This window comes from Ruditapes philippinarum, unplaced genomic scaffold (genome assembly GCF_026571515.1).
Source record: "Ruditapes philippinarum isolate M1 unplaced genomic scaffold, ASM2657151v2 ctg929_1_1_1_1, whole genome shotgun sequence".
NCBI classification, from domain to species: Eukaryota; Metazoa; Mollusca; class Bivalvia; order Venerida; family Veneridae; genus Ruditapes; species Ruditapes philippinarum.
Genome location: NW_026863720.1, coordinates 198,438 through 214,959, shown reverse-complemented (window position 1 = coordinate 214,959; position 16,522 = coordinate 198,438). Strand labels below are relative to the sequence as shown.

Here is a 16,522-nt window from a genome sequence, read left to right as displayed (position 1 = left end):
GTGCTAAACACTAACAGGACGTTAAGCAAAACTAAGACTGTATGCAATACAATATTTAAAATAGGATCTAGTGCTAAACACGTCCAAAATAAGGACCGTTTGCAAAACACTTCCCAAATAAGGACCGTGTGCAAAACCCTTACAAATCATGACCATGAGCAGAACACTTATAAATTATAACCGCGTGAAAGCATATACAAGTTAGGACCGTTATGCTAAACACTCACAGGACGTTAAGCAAAACTAAGACCGTATGCAATACAGTATTCAAAATAGGATCTAGTGCAAAACTCTTTCAGATGTAGAAACGGGTACAAATATTTACAGATCAGGACCACCGGTAAATCAATTACACAATAGGACCGTGTGCAAAACGCGTACATGTATTCTACTGTAGCCTGTGAAACAAGAAATATACCGAAAATGTAATGTAAAAGAAAAAGTCCTTAAATATTAGTCGTATCCTGAGAAAAAGGGACAAAATGGTATATATGAAACAGCAACATCCAGCAATAATAACATTAGAAATGATCGATTTGACAGACTTGATGCAAAACAACGTGCTCATTAAGCAGTTGTGTCTATCGTGCAGACGTGTCGTTTATCCAAAAGGTATTGATAGAAAAAATAAAGGCAGATGGAATAAACATTATAATAGAGTGAGTAGCCGTAATTAAATTCATGAAAATGCACTGTATGTGGAAATAGGTATCTGCAACTTTATTTTAAAACCACGGAATGGCACCTGAGGTCTTCTTCACCAGTAAAGCTGGGACCTATATGTGTCTTTACTTATTGCTTATTAGAAACAACAGATGAAAAAGATTGTTCATGTACTTGGCCAATGAGTAACCTTCTGGATACTATAAAGTCCATCAAAATTAAAAGCATTTGATAAATGTATAAAAAAAAGCATTCCTGAGGCGTATAAGGCCTGTAATCGCATAAAATTTCAATAAATACATGAGACAACGAAACACAAGTGTGCGGTATCGCACTCTAGTAGCCAGTTTAGAAGCTAAGAAAACAAAACCGCTACAACTTAATTGATCTGTAAATATTTGTACAGTATAATACATAGGAATTCTGACAATTTCTACATCCTAGTCTGATTTCTTATTTGTATGATCTATATATGATATATTTGTATGATCAATATGATATATTTCAATGATCTATATACGGAACAAATGATTTCCAGTCAACTTCCGTAGTCATTGATTTCTCACGCTATCTTAATAAGCTAATCTTGCCCATCCTAAAGCCATTTATCTTCTATGTCCATATAGACAAAAGCTGCAATTAATCATGTATTCGTATATATGATCTGTGACAGCTAATTTTGCTAGAATTGTGCTCGTTGTAGTTGAAAAGTACAAACCAATCGTACCAGAAAAGATCAACAGTTTAAATGAATTTGGCATGATTCCACGGTGGTTTCTCGTTTACACTTTCCTTAAAATTAAATATTTCTTACTTGCTATCTTATACATAAATGGTCTTATTTTTTCTCATTTTTCTTTCTTTTCTTTCCATTTTTTTCTTACTTTCTTGTTCAGGATTTTACTTTCTTTCCTTCCTTCTTTCCCTCTTTCTTTCTTTTTTTTGTGTAGTTATGTATAAGATTTTATGACTGTGCTACTTGTTAAGTATTCTGATTAAGTATGTATAGGTTTTGTCAGCTTACTAAAGAGACAAAAGCTGACATCTCTGTTGCGAATTGATGTCGTAAAAAGATCAAAAATCTATCTATTTATATCTACTGTCAAAACACGGCGTCAAAACGATTTATCTTTATAATTTCTCTACGTGGTCAGAGATACTGATATATCTAATTATACCGAAGGGTAGTCATTTGTTTGTCTAACAAATATCTGGAAAATACGGCAAACGATTTATGTTGCATGTTATAATATCATATACAAGTAGATAAATTTAATAAATTTCTTCCATAAGTTTAATGTAAAACCAAGACAGTCGACAATTTTACATGTATATGAAGTACGTTACGTAGAATGTAATTTACTTGTTAGACAAATGCTTTCGTGACCCCCAGCACGCTAAATATGAGCCGTGTCACGACAAAACCAACATAGTGCGTTTGCGACCAGCATGGATCCAGACCAGCCTGCGCATCCGCGCAGTCTGATCAGGATCCATGCTGTTCGCTTACCACCTCTATAACAAGTAAAGAAATCGATAGCAGCATGGATCCTGATCAGACTGCGCAGGCTGGTCTGGATCCATGCTGGTCGCAAACGCACTGTGTTGGTTTTGTCGTGGCACAGTTAATATATTCAGTGGTTTTAAAACCGTTCATTGCATCATTTGTAGAGAAAATTTTCAAAGTAAATATTGACAGGCCCATGATCAGAGGGCAATAAAGTTTCTTTATTGTGCATTTAATGCGAGTTTTTGTGTGTGTGTGGGGGGGGGGTACACTGCTTAACGAAATGGTTTTGTGAAAATTGTTAAGTCTGATAAACAAAATGGTTTTGTGAAAATTGTTAAGTCTGATAAACAAAGATTTTTAATAATGGATAGATGCCAGCAAATAATTAAATTTGCATCTCGTTCTAGTCTGACAGAAAATTAATATATCAAATACAATGGGAATAATTTTAAGATAAAATGATAATAAATATATGTTTTAATTAACACAGGTGGTGAGCGATTTTGATTTGCTTTTCATAATGTGTACCACTGTCCTTTTTTTATGTTTAAGAAAGAAAGAAAAATAAAATATTGATAATCTTTTTTATTATTATTTACAAATTTACATTTATACAAACTATATAAGCAATGTTCAGTTTCAATTAGGCAATGGTGATTAACAAATTGCACCAAACATCTAAGACATCTGCAAAACAGCAATCAAATGTTCAATTCACAATCAAACTAAACGAATTCTTTGCAATGATTTGGTTTCAATGCTTTTAAGACCAGTCATTAGAGCTTAAGCAAAAACAAAATTACACAAAGAGAGCATTTAAATAACAAAATTACACAAAGAGAGCATTTAAATCACATATAATCAAAATATACTTTTCTGTTTCTTTGAGCAAAACCCTTTATTCTCGTTTGATTATTCTCATTTGTTGGTACTGGTTGAGTCAATAAACTTATTCTTGTGTATATAAGCTTAAAGATTTGTACACAATCGAAGTCAAATAAATTCTGTAAATAAACCTAAAAGAAATCATTGCAATAGTTTGGTTTCAGTAAGTCAATAACCCATTAATTTGCGCTTTGATAAAGCATATGTAAAAACGTAAAAAATATCTTTAAACTCTATATATCATATAAAACCGAGAATATATTATGTTTCCCATGAAATAAAAGCATAAATAAATTGTCATGGTTGTCTAGCTATGGCACATGGCTGAGTATAAATTGCATTGTTAAAAGCTAAATACGTGTTAATAATACACATATTTTGCGAAAGTCCGTGATGTTTTGCTTTGCAGAATTGACTTGCATATCTTGTTCTAAAGATGTAAATAGTTGCACAAATCTGGAGCCTCGTCCGACTGGTCTCTACAATTTGCAATACCATCACAGATTTGAGACTTTAACACGCAACCATCACCGTCGTCACATCCTTGCATGTCCTCTGTACAAGTTTGAGTCACTAAAAAGAAAATCAAATAACATTTTGAAAAAGTATTACATGTATAATGATTGTGTATTCTGACCCTATATTGTTTCAAAATTTCTGTGAGACATTTCGTAAAACTGACCTAAAGTGCAAGATGTGCTCTTTAATCGAATACTAAAGGTTGCCATAAAACGATAGTGATTGGTTATATTTTTAAAACAATGTATCAAGAGTTTAAGAAATATAAACATGATTTACGATTAAAGAGAATCTTAGTAAATTTTATACAAAATATGGCTATTATTACTATTTCCCATGTACATATTACAATCGTGATATTATCCAAGAAAAGGCTTATTCATTGTTAATTGTGTACATTTTGTGAATTGCAAGTGCCACATCCTAGTTAAAATTACTGATTAAAATAACTTTTTTGAATTCCATATTAAAAAGGACCTGGTAGTGAGTTCCTGTAATATTTTACATATCTTGATTTTGAATTAAGTCAGAATAAAATGCACATAACGTCGCTTGAAAACTGTAATGTTATATCTCCAAATTTTCCAAAAACAAGTCAAATACACAATTTCGTCTGCAATGGACTGTGCTATCTCCTTGGCATGTTATATTAGTACTTCAGAGCTTCATAAATGAATTACAACGAAACCATCCTGTTCAATCTCCACAAATTTAGTATGTCTTGATAAATAGACTGTTCTAACTTACTGGACTAATCATATCATCGATAAATGTCACGTGACCTGTGGGATATATGCAACATACTGTTCTAAATCCAAAATTATCGTATAAAAACATAGCATAAAATCACGTGATAGCAGGACAAATCAATTTAACGTAAAAGACATAATGTTCTAAGTCACATTGAACACCCTGATTTTAACAATTTTTGAAAATAAGTTACAAGGACTGTTCTATCTCCAAATGTTTTTTTAGGTTTTTAAGCAAGGAAATATTTAAATCCACATATCTTTAACGATATTGAGATGTTCTCCCGACGTTACGTTTAGTAGTTTTTTAAATTTTCAAAATCCGACAATAAATAAAAAAGTTATGCAATACTAAATCTTTGCATGCTTTTTTCTCAAAAACAACAAATTGGCACTTAAAACAAAACGTTTTTCAAGCGACGATAAAAGCTACTTTACAACTGAATATGAAATAAAAGATATAGTATCAAATAAATAGATGTAACACTACTGGCATCAATACATTTGTGATGCTGCGTCAAAATTTCACACACGCACACAACACGCACACACACCACGATGACAAAAAGTCCCCAAATTTTAAATTAAAACAATGTTACCGCATAATTTCTCGTCACTTGCGTCTAAACAGTCCGGGTAAGAGTCGCAAACGTATCTCTGCTCAAAACACTCCCCACTGTCACATCTAAATTTGGGCGGGTAACAGTCGTCTGTAAAATTACATTTTTGAAATTTAATAACTGGTACAGAATAAAATGAAACAATAAATTTAAAATATGTTCTTAGTTGCTAAAGAAAGTGTGCAACTTGGTAACTGTGAAATTTTGTATACCTAGCAAACTCGGGTATCAAAATTTGCAGAAATGTGTTGACTACACGATTGTTTACATTAAACTGAAATTTGAATCGGTTAGGTGTAAACAGCTGAAGGATAAAAATTATATGTTGCAGATTTGTGCCTTTAGTAATTGCGAGTTTTTGTTGTTGTTATTGTTGTTGTTGTTTTTCAAACACAAGTTCATATGGAGTTACATCAGGCTTATGCAGTCTCGAACAGATGAAATGAACGCAGACAATATTTATATCTTTAATACTAAATACGCCATTTTTATTTATTTTTTTTTTATACTCTTTGGTTAAGTAAGTATGCAAAATTTCCCTGTACCTAAGTGCACACTTTCTTTTGCAACTCAGTATGATTTAGATGGTTGTTTTATTGCCCTGGCATTATAGAAAATCTTATAGATCTAGATATATTCACTTTTAAATGTCGCTGTTTTGCCCCGTAGCAAGAATTAATCTTAATCTTTGTATATTTTTTTATTGTCTTGATATGAAATTTATGTATGCATAGGTCAATTTTCTGGTGCTATAATCATAATTGAACGTATTTACGCATTTAACTTTAAATAAGTTATTATTCTACACGGTCTGTACAGTGTATATCTGTTTCCCTTGACATAAAAACATGTTGTCATGGTTTTCATGGTAAGGGAAGAAATGAAAGGGTCTATTAAAATATCTAAGGTTTAAACCTACCATCTGTTGTATTTTCCGTTGTATTCGTAATGTTTTCTACTGTCGCATTTGTTTGCGTCATTATTTGCAGAGTTGTTGATGGGCGTGGCCTTGAAGTTACTCTTTCTGTCTTTCTTGTTGTTGCTTGTGTCGTTTGAAGTCTTGTTGTTAATTTTTGTGTTGTTCTTGGCGCTTTTGTTGTTGATAGAATTCTATTTATTGTTGTTTTCGTAGATTTTGTTGTCACCTTGGGAGAAGTCGGGCTATCTGATTGAGAAATCAGTGGAAATTGTACAATCCGCAAATTATCCGATATAACAAGAGCATAACACAGATGAGCTGCTTGATATAACAAAATAAGTCTAAAAAGTAAATCTCTTAATCAATTCAAAAATAGTTAAAAGTAGTACATGTAGTTAGTGTCCTATTTTGGACATTTATTTGATTTCTGTGTCAGAGAAGGCAAGCCTATCGTCTTCTTTTTTGTTTTTTATTTTTGCGGTACATTTTTTATTTGCCTAATAGATCACACACTTGTAATCTAATCATCGAATGATGTTTTATCTATAATTCCTCGTACAAGAAAACACACATATAATAAAAATTCGTAATCTGCTAGTTATCATTACCATTGGCCAAATTCCTTCTTGGAACTGTTCGTTACACAGTGCAAGGAAACTACAATGAAAATTTAGTAACAGAACAATGACTGGAAAGACAGCATAGTTGATTGGTCCTTTATTACTAGCGGTAAATTTTATCGTCTTCGGCACCAGCACGAGCAGGGTTAAATAAGTAACTATTAACCATCAAATGTTTTCTGGCACTAGAAAATTATTTTCAGAAGCATTCCTTCTTAGTGCAACTGCATGATGGTTTTGACAATTAGGAGAAAAACTAATACGCCAAACTTCTTACTTAAGTTCAGACCTACTTGCGAATTAAGAGCTTGTTTTAAGAAGATTAAAAAAGCGCTATCTTTACTGCTTGCTTCTTATTTGCCTTAAGTAGAAAATAATTAATGTCGTGAACCTACGGGAGTCATTTGCAAATAAAACAATGAAAGATCTCGTGTGCTTAAAGTTTGATTTCTCAAAATAAACAAAAAATTGAATGACTGTTTAACATTTTTGTACCTTGCAAGAAGCTAATGTACTCGGCGTGTTATTAATAACAAAAAATCGTGAACATGCAAGAGTCATTGGCAAGTTATGCCTGCATGAAATAATGGCAAATCTTGTGTGTTTGTGTTTTGTACTATATTATCTTTTTTCTTTATATTTTTCTCAAAATTAAATAAAAAATAATGGCTATCAAATAACTTTGTATCTGGCAAGAAGGTAATGTTCTCGGCGTCTTATTTTTGGTACCGATACCTACCTGCTTGCAAATACTACACCGTGGCCACTCTCAGCAATATCAGAGTTAAAATATATCAATTTGTTATAATTAACTACTTACCTACAATAAGCTTGAATGACTTCATATCCCATCCATGCTTTTCTCCCAGCCAACCTCGACACACATATAAACCCTGGTCACTGGCCGTCACTTTCCGGAACTGAAGTTTTTGAAAACGGCGGGAAAACGATTTTTCTACATGTATTCTTAAAATGAAATAAAAAGAAAGATTCATTTTAACGATAAAATGACACAATGTTAACGTTTGCAATAGATTGTGTAAAATTAAAACGAAACATTTCTATTTGTCGAATTTTGAAATGAGCTTTATAAGTGTATACATTTATAATATAAATTCATGAGTTTGATAATCCATATCGAAATCAAAATGTATTTGAACGAAATTATAAATTGTCAAACTTTATAGCAGCTGGTACCGTATATTTGTTCAGGAAAATCAAAACTGTACCATCAGTATTTAGTAATTATGGTTGCTGATTTATGCCATGTCGTATTTTTGCTCCGCCAGGCACTAGAGAAAAACACAAAAATACGACAAAGTAATCTCTTGGTCGTAATTGCGTTCTTTCGCATTTCATTCCGCGGGGCGCCAGGCGAAATTACGAAAGCACGAACATACGACTAAATATCGTACTTTTCGTCTGGCGCCCGACGGAGCGAAAATTAGACTTGTTACAAATCAGCCACCAGAAGTAATACATATTCTCAGATTGTCAATATTTATGGCACTCGCAACTGTCGGACCTGTCATACTTTGATAAAGGTCTATCATGGGTCATCAGCGAAGTATTTTGGATGCAATGTTTAGCTTATACCTGTTCCCTCGTCCCTCATATGATATCCAGTATTTGTCGGGCCCATACCATCTGAGGTGAGGGTCCGCGTGACTGCCGACGCAAGAGCCGTCACATGTTATACTAAACGGTGAGCCGGCCTTTACAGTGAACGATTTGGATGAAACTTCAATAAGATGTCTCCATAGCCTAAGTGATTGTGGATAGGTAATGCATTCCAATGTCTCGCACCGCCATCCATTCACACGAAGAATAACTGGAAAAATATGTTCATTTATTGAATAACATCCCCTGAAGACATGCCGGGCGATACGCATAACAATATAACAATTTTTAATGTACAAGTTTTCAGTATTGAATGGCACTTGTTTGATTTTAATTTCAACGCGTGTTTATTTGTCATTTTCTTTGGAAATTAATCGTGAGGGCGTTCAAAAACTTTGTACCAACAAACATTATCATTTGTCTTTGGGTGTCATTTCAAACACACAAAGTAAAAACGTATGAACATTCGTAAGAAAATGAAACGTTTGCCACGCACTTGAAAAGTTTGTCACGCATTTGAAATCAAAATGACACGCACATAAAACTTTTATCATGTACTGTACTTAAAAACTCACGGTTTTCATAAAGATTAAGTATTAATTTTCAGAAACGAAGTACATTTGTATATACATCAATAAGTACTTTAAGTACTTAAGCCTAAATTTTCACTATTATTGCATTACATTTATGTTTGTTCTAAATTACCGAACAGGAAGAAAAAAAGGAAATCGATTTACTATTATTTGTATTTTCATAAAACAAAAACGCAATTAACATGGTTCTTTGTGGGAAATTTTATTCTCTTGATATCCTAGCGACCAAGTATATTTAGCAGACGACACTTGACCGATATCACGTGCGCTTTTTTTCGCTATTTCCACTTAAATAGTGTCAGATTCACATTATTTGTAACAAGTCATTTTAATGAGTGGTCTCTTATAAATTACGTTAAGTAATATGACTGATAGGCGATTCACCCTCGTGTGTATCCACAAAAGTGCACTTTTTTTTCATTTTCCGTTATTTGTCGGTGTTTATGAATGATCGGTGAGAGGTTTCGATTGCGGTTTGTTCTTGAAAACTTCAGCGGACTGTATTAATTCCTATGAGGTTAGACGACACCAGTTCTGCAAAATTTCCAATTTAGTATCTTGACATGTTTATAGAAATTAGTGTAAATGCCTTTATCTGGCAAATATCAATGTCCAAGTTCGTTACTGACCACGTGACTAGGCTAAAGCTTGTCATAGAAATGTCATTTTCTATTGATGTAATACAACATAACGACGTTAATTTTGTCTGTTTGTAACTATACAGAAAGTATTGTGCTTAAAACTAGTAGAAAAATTGTTTTAAAGCTGGTGTGTTGACATGAATTCAATATATAATCGGTAAAAAAAGGATATTAAATAATTGAATATAATTGAAATAAATAAAAACACACTTAAGTCATTGACCCTATTTCTTATACTATTTTAATTTTGTTTTCCTAGACTTTGCTACGCGGTGTTGTCATGCTTTTTCTGGTCTCTCGTATCATTGTTTCAATTGAATACCGCTAACGCTGGTGCAAGGGTACCTGCAAGATGTGTTGCATGTGCCAGTTTCTCGTTATTCAACTCAGTTTGCAATTTTCAGTTATTTATGTTTCACGGGGGAGGAAGTGTTACACGAAGGATGGAGTTCTTATGATAACTTGTTTGGAGTTCTTATGATAACTGTCACGGAGTTCCTGGAGAACGTTACGGATTTCTGTGGAAAACTTTTCTATATACTTGGAGAACTCGCGTAAAAAATGATTATTTTTAACTTTAAATGGGGAGTTTGAGGTGCTAAATTTAACTTTGATAATTAAGCTTGCCCTACATATTGTATTATGTTTTCAGAAAAAATCTTTTAGTCCAAATTTTCGTCGCCGTTTAAAAAAAATCTCTGGTAGTTTTGAGAAAAATTTCCAAATTACTTGCTTATTCGTACATATTGACGTTTTCATTTGTGATCTTCTTCGTTGCTATACATAATCACCTAATTTATAGCGGAGAGTTGCAAACATAAAGCCCGGGCGAATAAATGTATACCGCGATTTTTTCAAATGTTACGGAGTTCTTGTGATAACTCAAAATATGTCCTGAAGTTCTTATGATAACTTTTGTTACTGCCAGTGTGTTTCTTGTGCTTAATTACGGCACGTTTAAGCGTATTCTATTAGTCAATAAGTGTGTAAATCATTATGAAGCATAGTACGCTTATCATTTGCACAAAAATGGTTATATAACGTTGGTTTTGATCGTGTTTTAGTTCCTAATTAAATTTGTGCGAAATCATATTGACATTATAAAACCCAACGAATGCACTAAATGTTTCTGTGTATACTGTTTGTCAACAAAAATTTTATGTCATAAGTTTCCGCAAATGCAACATTGAGGCCATGTGGCAAAATTAAAAACACGATCATTCAATATATCTGGAGAAGACATGAAACTGCTTTGGTGTACAGTCTACAAAGGATAAACAGGTGCTAAGCTATCTTCAGGAACGACCACCTCCGTGGTCGAGGGGTTTGAGTCGATGACTTCTAATACATGTAGTTACCTCTCTGGCGTGGGTTCGATCCCCGGGAGATGATTTGGTAGTTTAGAACGGAGGAAGGTAGTCTAGTACTGGTGTAACTTCTCCAGGAACGATGGTTAGGAAACTTTCCGCCCATATGACTGAAATACTGTTGGGAAAAGGCGTAAAATGAAACAAACAAGCAAACAAAATTTTCAGGAAAACCTGAATCAGCGGTCACCTGTATTCAGCAGTAACATGGCTGAAACCTCCAAGGAAAAATTGTTTAAAACTTACACTTTTTTCTCAGTTTACATGTTTTTGAGCAACCGCCTTTCTAAAGCAGACAATAAGTAGTTGGGCTTTGTCGGACCGTATTTGGTACAAAAACGAAATATGGTACAAATTTGTACCATATTCGGCCGAATATGGTACAACTGTCTAATTGTACCATATACGTATCTGCAGTTTTGGGGTAAAATGCCTGACCAAATATGGTACAAACTTGTACCATATTCGGATGAAAAATGTACCACATTCGTTCCGAATATGGTACACACTCATCATCGTCATCATCATCATCATCATCATCGTTATCTCATCATCATCACCATCATCATCATCATCATCATCATCATCATCATCATCACCATCATCATCATCATCATCATCATCATAACTACAATTTGCATCAAACGTCATCAATACCATCATGAAAATAATCATCATCGTCATCTCATCATCATCATCATCATCATCATCATCATCATCATCATCATCATCAACATCATCATCATCATCATCATCATCATCATCATCATCGTCATCATCATCAACATCATCATCATCATCTTCATCATCATAACTACAATTTGCATCAACGTCATCAATACCATCATGAAAAATAATCATCATCGTCATCATCATCATCATCATCAGCATCATCATCATCATCATAATCATCATCATCGGTGCGGCCGGTAATCATTGGCGTCAACATAATAAAAAAAACTTTTTTCATCATCATCATCATTATAATCATTATCATCGGCGATAAACATCGCAGTTATCATCATCACAATCATCAAACCCCAATCATCATCACCATTGTCATCATCATCAATTACATCATCATCGTCACCATTAACACCATCATCATCAATCGTCACCATTAACGTCATTATCATCATCATCGTCATGATGATGACAAAAGTTTTTGATGATGATGACGACGATCAAAATTACCGTCATCATCATCATCATCACAAACTTTTATCATCATTGTCATCATCATCACCATCATTATCACCACAATCATCAAGATCATCATCATCATCAACACCATCATCATCATCACCATTATCATCATCGTAATGAAGATCACAAAAATGTGATGATGATAACTGGTGATGTTTTTCGGTCGATGGTGATGATGATGACAAAAGTTTTGTAATGATGATAACGACGGTCAGCACATCATCATCATCATAATCTACCGATAAAAATCGCCGTCAGCATCATCAAAAACACATTTGTCATCATAATCATCATCATTATAATAATCATCATCGACCGATAAACATCACTGTCATAATCATCAAAATACGTTTTTATCATCATCATCATCATCATCATCATCATCACATCAATTATCACACCCCAATGATCATCATCGTTGTTATCTCACCAACACCACCATCATCATCACCATCAAAACCAACATCATCATATCCATTATCATGATCGTAATGGTGATCACAAAAGTTTTTTTGTGATGATAATGACAGCGATGTTTTTCGGTCGATAATGAGGATGTTGTGATGATGATGACGACGATGAGAATATCATCATCATCATCGGCCAATAAACATCGCCATCATCATCATCACAAAATATTTGTTATCATCATCATCATTATCATCATCGTCGGGCCGATAAACATCGCCGTCATCATCATCTAAAATCTTATCATCATCATTATAACCATCATCATCGTCCGATAAACATCGCTGTCATCATCATCCGAAAACGTTTGTTATCATCATCATCATCATTATCATCATCATCATCACCACAATCATCAAACCCCAATCATCATAACCACTGTCATCATCATCACCACCACCATCATCATCACAATTTTTTACCATCATCATCATCACAAATGTTTTGTCATCATCATCATCACATATTCATTTTACATTTTGTATTTTATAATTTGTTTCATTCAAGAGATTCAACAAACTTTATTGGTATACTGACAGGATTTTTCAAAGTGATATTGAAGAACATAGAACAGCATTTAAAATTTTAATCCAACTGTAGCAATTTGACCAGACATAATATACATATATACATTCATTTTAGTAGCAGCCAAAAATATCCCAAATGTGCTTCGTAAAAAGTTACCATTAAATGAGCAAATGACAACAAATTTCCGGTATAAGAACATAATCATCAATCACAAAAATAACATAACAGGTTTCCAAACACCGATATACATGTATATTTCACCTGTAATGTCTGTACATGACATCTATGATATCATACCAACCGATTCCACTAACACGCAAACGCAGCCATGCGTTTGCCCATTCCTGCAACGACGTTTGCTTAAAGCAATCATATCTGGACAAAACCTACCAATTATTATTAAAATGTATTAAAATATAAGCATTAATACCGAGGGGTATTAAACGATCAAATTTTCCAAGAAGCGCTGGCGCGCTTCATGGATTTGCTCGCCTACCTTTACCCTTACAAGTTCACACTCTATGAACATAACCAAAATGCGATAATCCTCAAACTTTTACAGAGTTACCTGGAGCAAGCACGTCTCTAGTCTTAGAGTACTAGTACTTAGTAACCAGTACTAAGCAGATACATTCGCCAGTAATTGACAACTGCCCTACTTGAAACAGCGGTAGGGAAGAATGGCCGTAGAAATCATTTCGTGACCAATCTCCACGAAAGTATCTGGCCCGCCCGGGAATCGAACCCAGGCCGCCTGCGTGCCAATCTGACGCGCAACCGACTGAGCTAGCCTGCGAAACAGTTACACAACCAGCAAAATCCATGTAAAGTGTGGTTAGGTTAGCTGTTTCTGTTACTGCTAGTTACGACGACGACGACGACGATGATGATGATGATGATGATGATGATGATGATACTTTTGTCACTTCCAATATTAGGTTAATACAATGTATTTGAGTTTGAAAAAAAGTTTACACATCGGCAGACTATTTCATTTATTAAGAAATACATAATTTATGTACCATATACGTAGGCCATTTTTCATTTTATGAGTTTTTTTTGGTATGTACCAAATACGTTTTGGCGAGCATAGAAAAACTTATTTCCAACCGAATATGGTACAATGTTTGTACCATATTCGGTCGAAAATTGTACCATATTCGGTCCGAATATGGTACATTTGTACCATATTCGTTTTTGTACCAAATACGGTCCAACAGGGCTTCCCTCAAGAAGCGGCTAAGTAAATTGTATCATTATGTACCATGTATCGTATATAACCGGGATATCCTTCACACCCATGCACCCGAAATGTATGATCTTTTTATGCATAAAAAAATCAACCGATTACTACCGATCTCTTCGACAGATTTGCACGTGCCCTACGGGTTCGAGCGAAAGAAGTTCGACAATATATTCTTTTAATCAATTACAGCAAAAGTTGTTGCAAAATTGCCACTAGGACTCCAACTTTGATAAGAAAAAATGTATGCAGTAATTTTTCAAAATATGGAAATTGCTGTACGTCACGTGATGCTACATTGGATTTTATAGAGAAAGGAACAAGGTCGATAAAACGGCATGAAACTTACGGTGACTCACTTATCTTATTGAAGACTTACTTTCTATCGTCATATCATTGTCATAGAACATTATACGTTTCTATGACAAAAACTGATACCTTTTAGAAATTGAAATTGAATATACCCGTTGAATACATAAAGACGACACCCACCTCATTACATTTAGAAGGGTGGTGCATACTACCTCCTATTTTGCTGAAAACCATTTACATGCATATATACCGATAGCATAGTTTACTTAATGTTCTCTAAAACTGTCAGGAATAATGTATATATGACGAAATCATGCTATTAAATTCAAAGCGTATTTTTATCCTGTAAGTAAATGCTCTACATCAAGTATGTTTACAGTCATTCCAAAAAATAAAAAAAAATAAAAACAAACACACAAAAGACCAAAACAAACACAAAAAACACAAGAAACAGAAGTAAGAAAAATATCTCTTGAACTGGAAAACACGATCAAAACCAACGTTATATAAACCAAATTTTTGTGCAAATGATAAAGCGTACTATGCTTCATAATGATTTACACTTATTGACTTATAAAATACGCTTAAACGTGCCGTGATTAAGCACAAAAACACACTGCAGTAACAAAAGTTATCATAAGAACTCCAGGACATATTTTGAGTTATCGCAAGAACTCTGTAACATTTGAAAAATCTGGTATAAATTTATTAGCCGGGCTTATGTTTGCAACTCTCTATAATAATTAAGTAATTAAGTATAGCAACGAAGAAGATCACAAATGAAAAGGTCAATATGTACGAATTAGCAAGTAATTTGGTAATATTTCTCAAAAACTACCAGATTTTTTTAAAAAGGCGACAAAGTATGGATTAAAAGATTTTTTTTCTGAAACAAAATACAATATGTAGGGCAAGCTTAATTATCAAAGTTAAATTAGCACCTCAAACTCCCCATTTAAAGTTAAAAATAACCATTTTTTACGCGAGTTTTCCAGGTATATAGAAAAGTTTTCCACAGAAATCCGTAACGTTTTCCAGGAACTCCGTGACAGTTATCATAAGAACTCCAAACAAGTTATCATAAGAACTCCATCCTTCGTGTAACACTTCCTCCCCCGTGTTTTCGTCATTTATTTAAGTGTGATTGTGGAACACGTTCTTGTAGCTTATATCAATTAATCATTTTCGAGTCCGCTTCCTGGAACTAACCAACTAATAAGTACTGGGTTGAGGGACAAATACCATACCAAGTAGGCCACCGCTCCACTTTCGTTACTACGGCAGAATTATTTGTTACAAAACCTTTCTTCGGTGCTCTGAAGCGCATTACTGGGTTATCCAGAAAGGTAACGGGCATACTGATTTGCGTAATTAGTTAACAATTGTGTTTGTGTATTATGAGTTTATTTATACTTGCTGCTGCTTGCACGGGCGAGTCCTCCCAAAGAATATTAGTCATTTAAGATTTTTGGAGTATAGTGCAAAATAAATATAAAATACCTCTATTTCAGAAGCTTTCCTTGGCTCTTTACCTGTTTAAGCACTCATACACGGGCCCTCGATTTAAAGTTTCATTCGAAAGACTGAATAGTAATTTTAATTTGCTAGTCCGATAATTAAATCGGGAGATTACAAGTCTCGCATTCTAACCGATTGATCTTGATTAACAATAAAGAGTAACTTTTTTCTTTTTGTAAATTGATAGCCATCATCATCTTAAAACACAGACATAAAAGCGGTGCAAGATACATAAATGGTCATTTTCTATGTAAAATGTTGTTTTAAGGAAACAAAAAGGAAGTAAAATAAAAAGAACTTACTAGAAACAAAAATAAATATCCCCGCAAACTGTCTACAAAAATCCATTATATCATTCAATATTGGTAAAATAGTTCAAATACTACACTTGTGGTTCATTTTTCTTTAACAAATCTTAGCACATTGTATTTGTCTTATATAATGCATAGGAAACAATTAGGTCAAATAATGGCAGCTAACATAATTTGTATTAAACACTTCATGTTACATTTTTTTACTATTTTCATCAAGAGAATTTTCG

At 33.7% G+C, this 16,522-nt stretch overlaps 1 protein-coding gene across 1 annotated transcript; it reads right to left on the bottom strand.

Moving 5' to 3' along the window:
* Positions 1–2,743: 2,743 nt before the first annotated feature.
* Positions 2,744–16,522, bottom strand: LOC132723127 (uncharacterized). Its single transcript, XM_060707801.1, has 6 exons — positions 16,284–16,522; positions 8,082–8,316; positions 7,306–7,451; positions 5,866–6,111; positions 4,926–5,036; positions 2,744–3,631 (listed from the first exon to the last, which is right to left on the bottom strand). The coding sequence occupies exons 1-6, from the start codon at positions 16,327–16,329 to the stop codon at positions 3,489–3,491; spliced, it is 927 nt and encodes a 308-aa protein (XP_060563784.1). The 5' UTR covers positions 16,330–16,522; the 3' UTR covers positions 2,744–3,488.

Bases quoted from the DNA above. Each gene is read 5' to 3' on its own strand.
- LOC132723127 (XM_060707801.1), bottom strand. From the start codon at position 16,329: ATGGATTTTTGTAGACAGTTTGCGGGGATATTTATTTTTGTTTCTA. The intron at 8,317-16,283 runs GTAAGTTCTTTT...ATATTTTTCCAG, and splicing joins GATATTTATTTTTGTTTCTA to TTATTCTTCGTGTGAATGGA. The intron at 5,037-5,865 runs GTAGGTTTAAAC...GTAATTTTACAG, and splicing joins AACGGAAAATACAACAGATG to ACGACTGTTACCCGCCCAAA.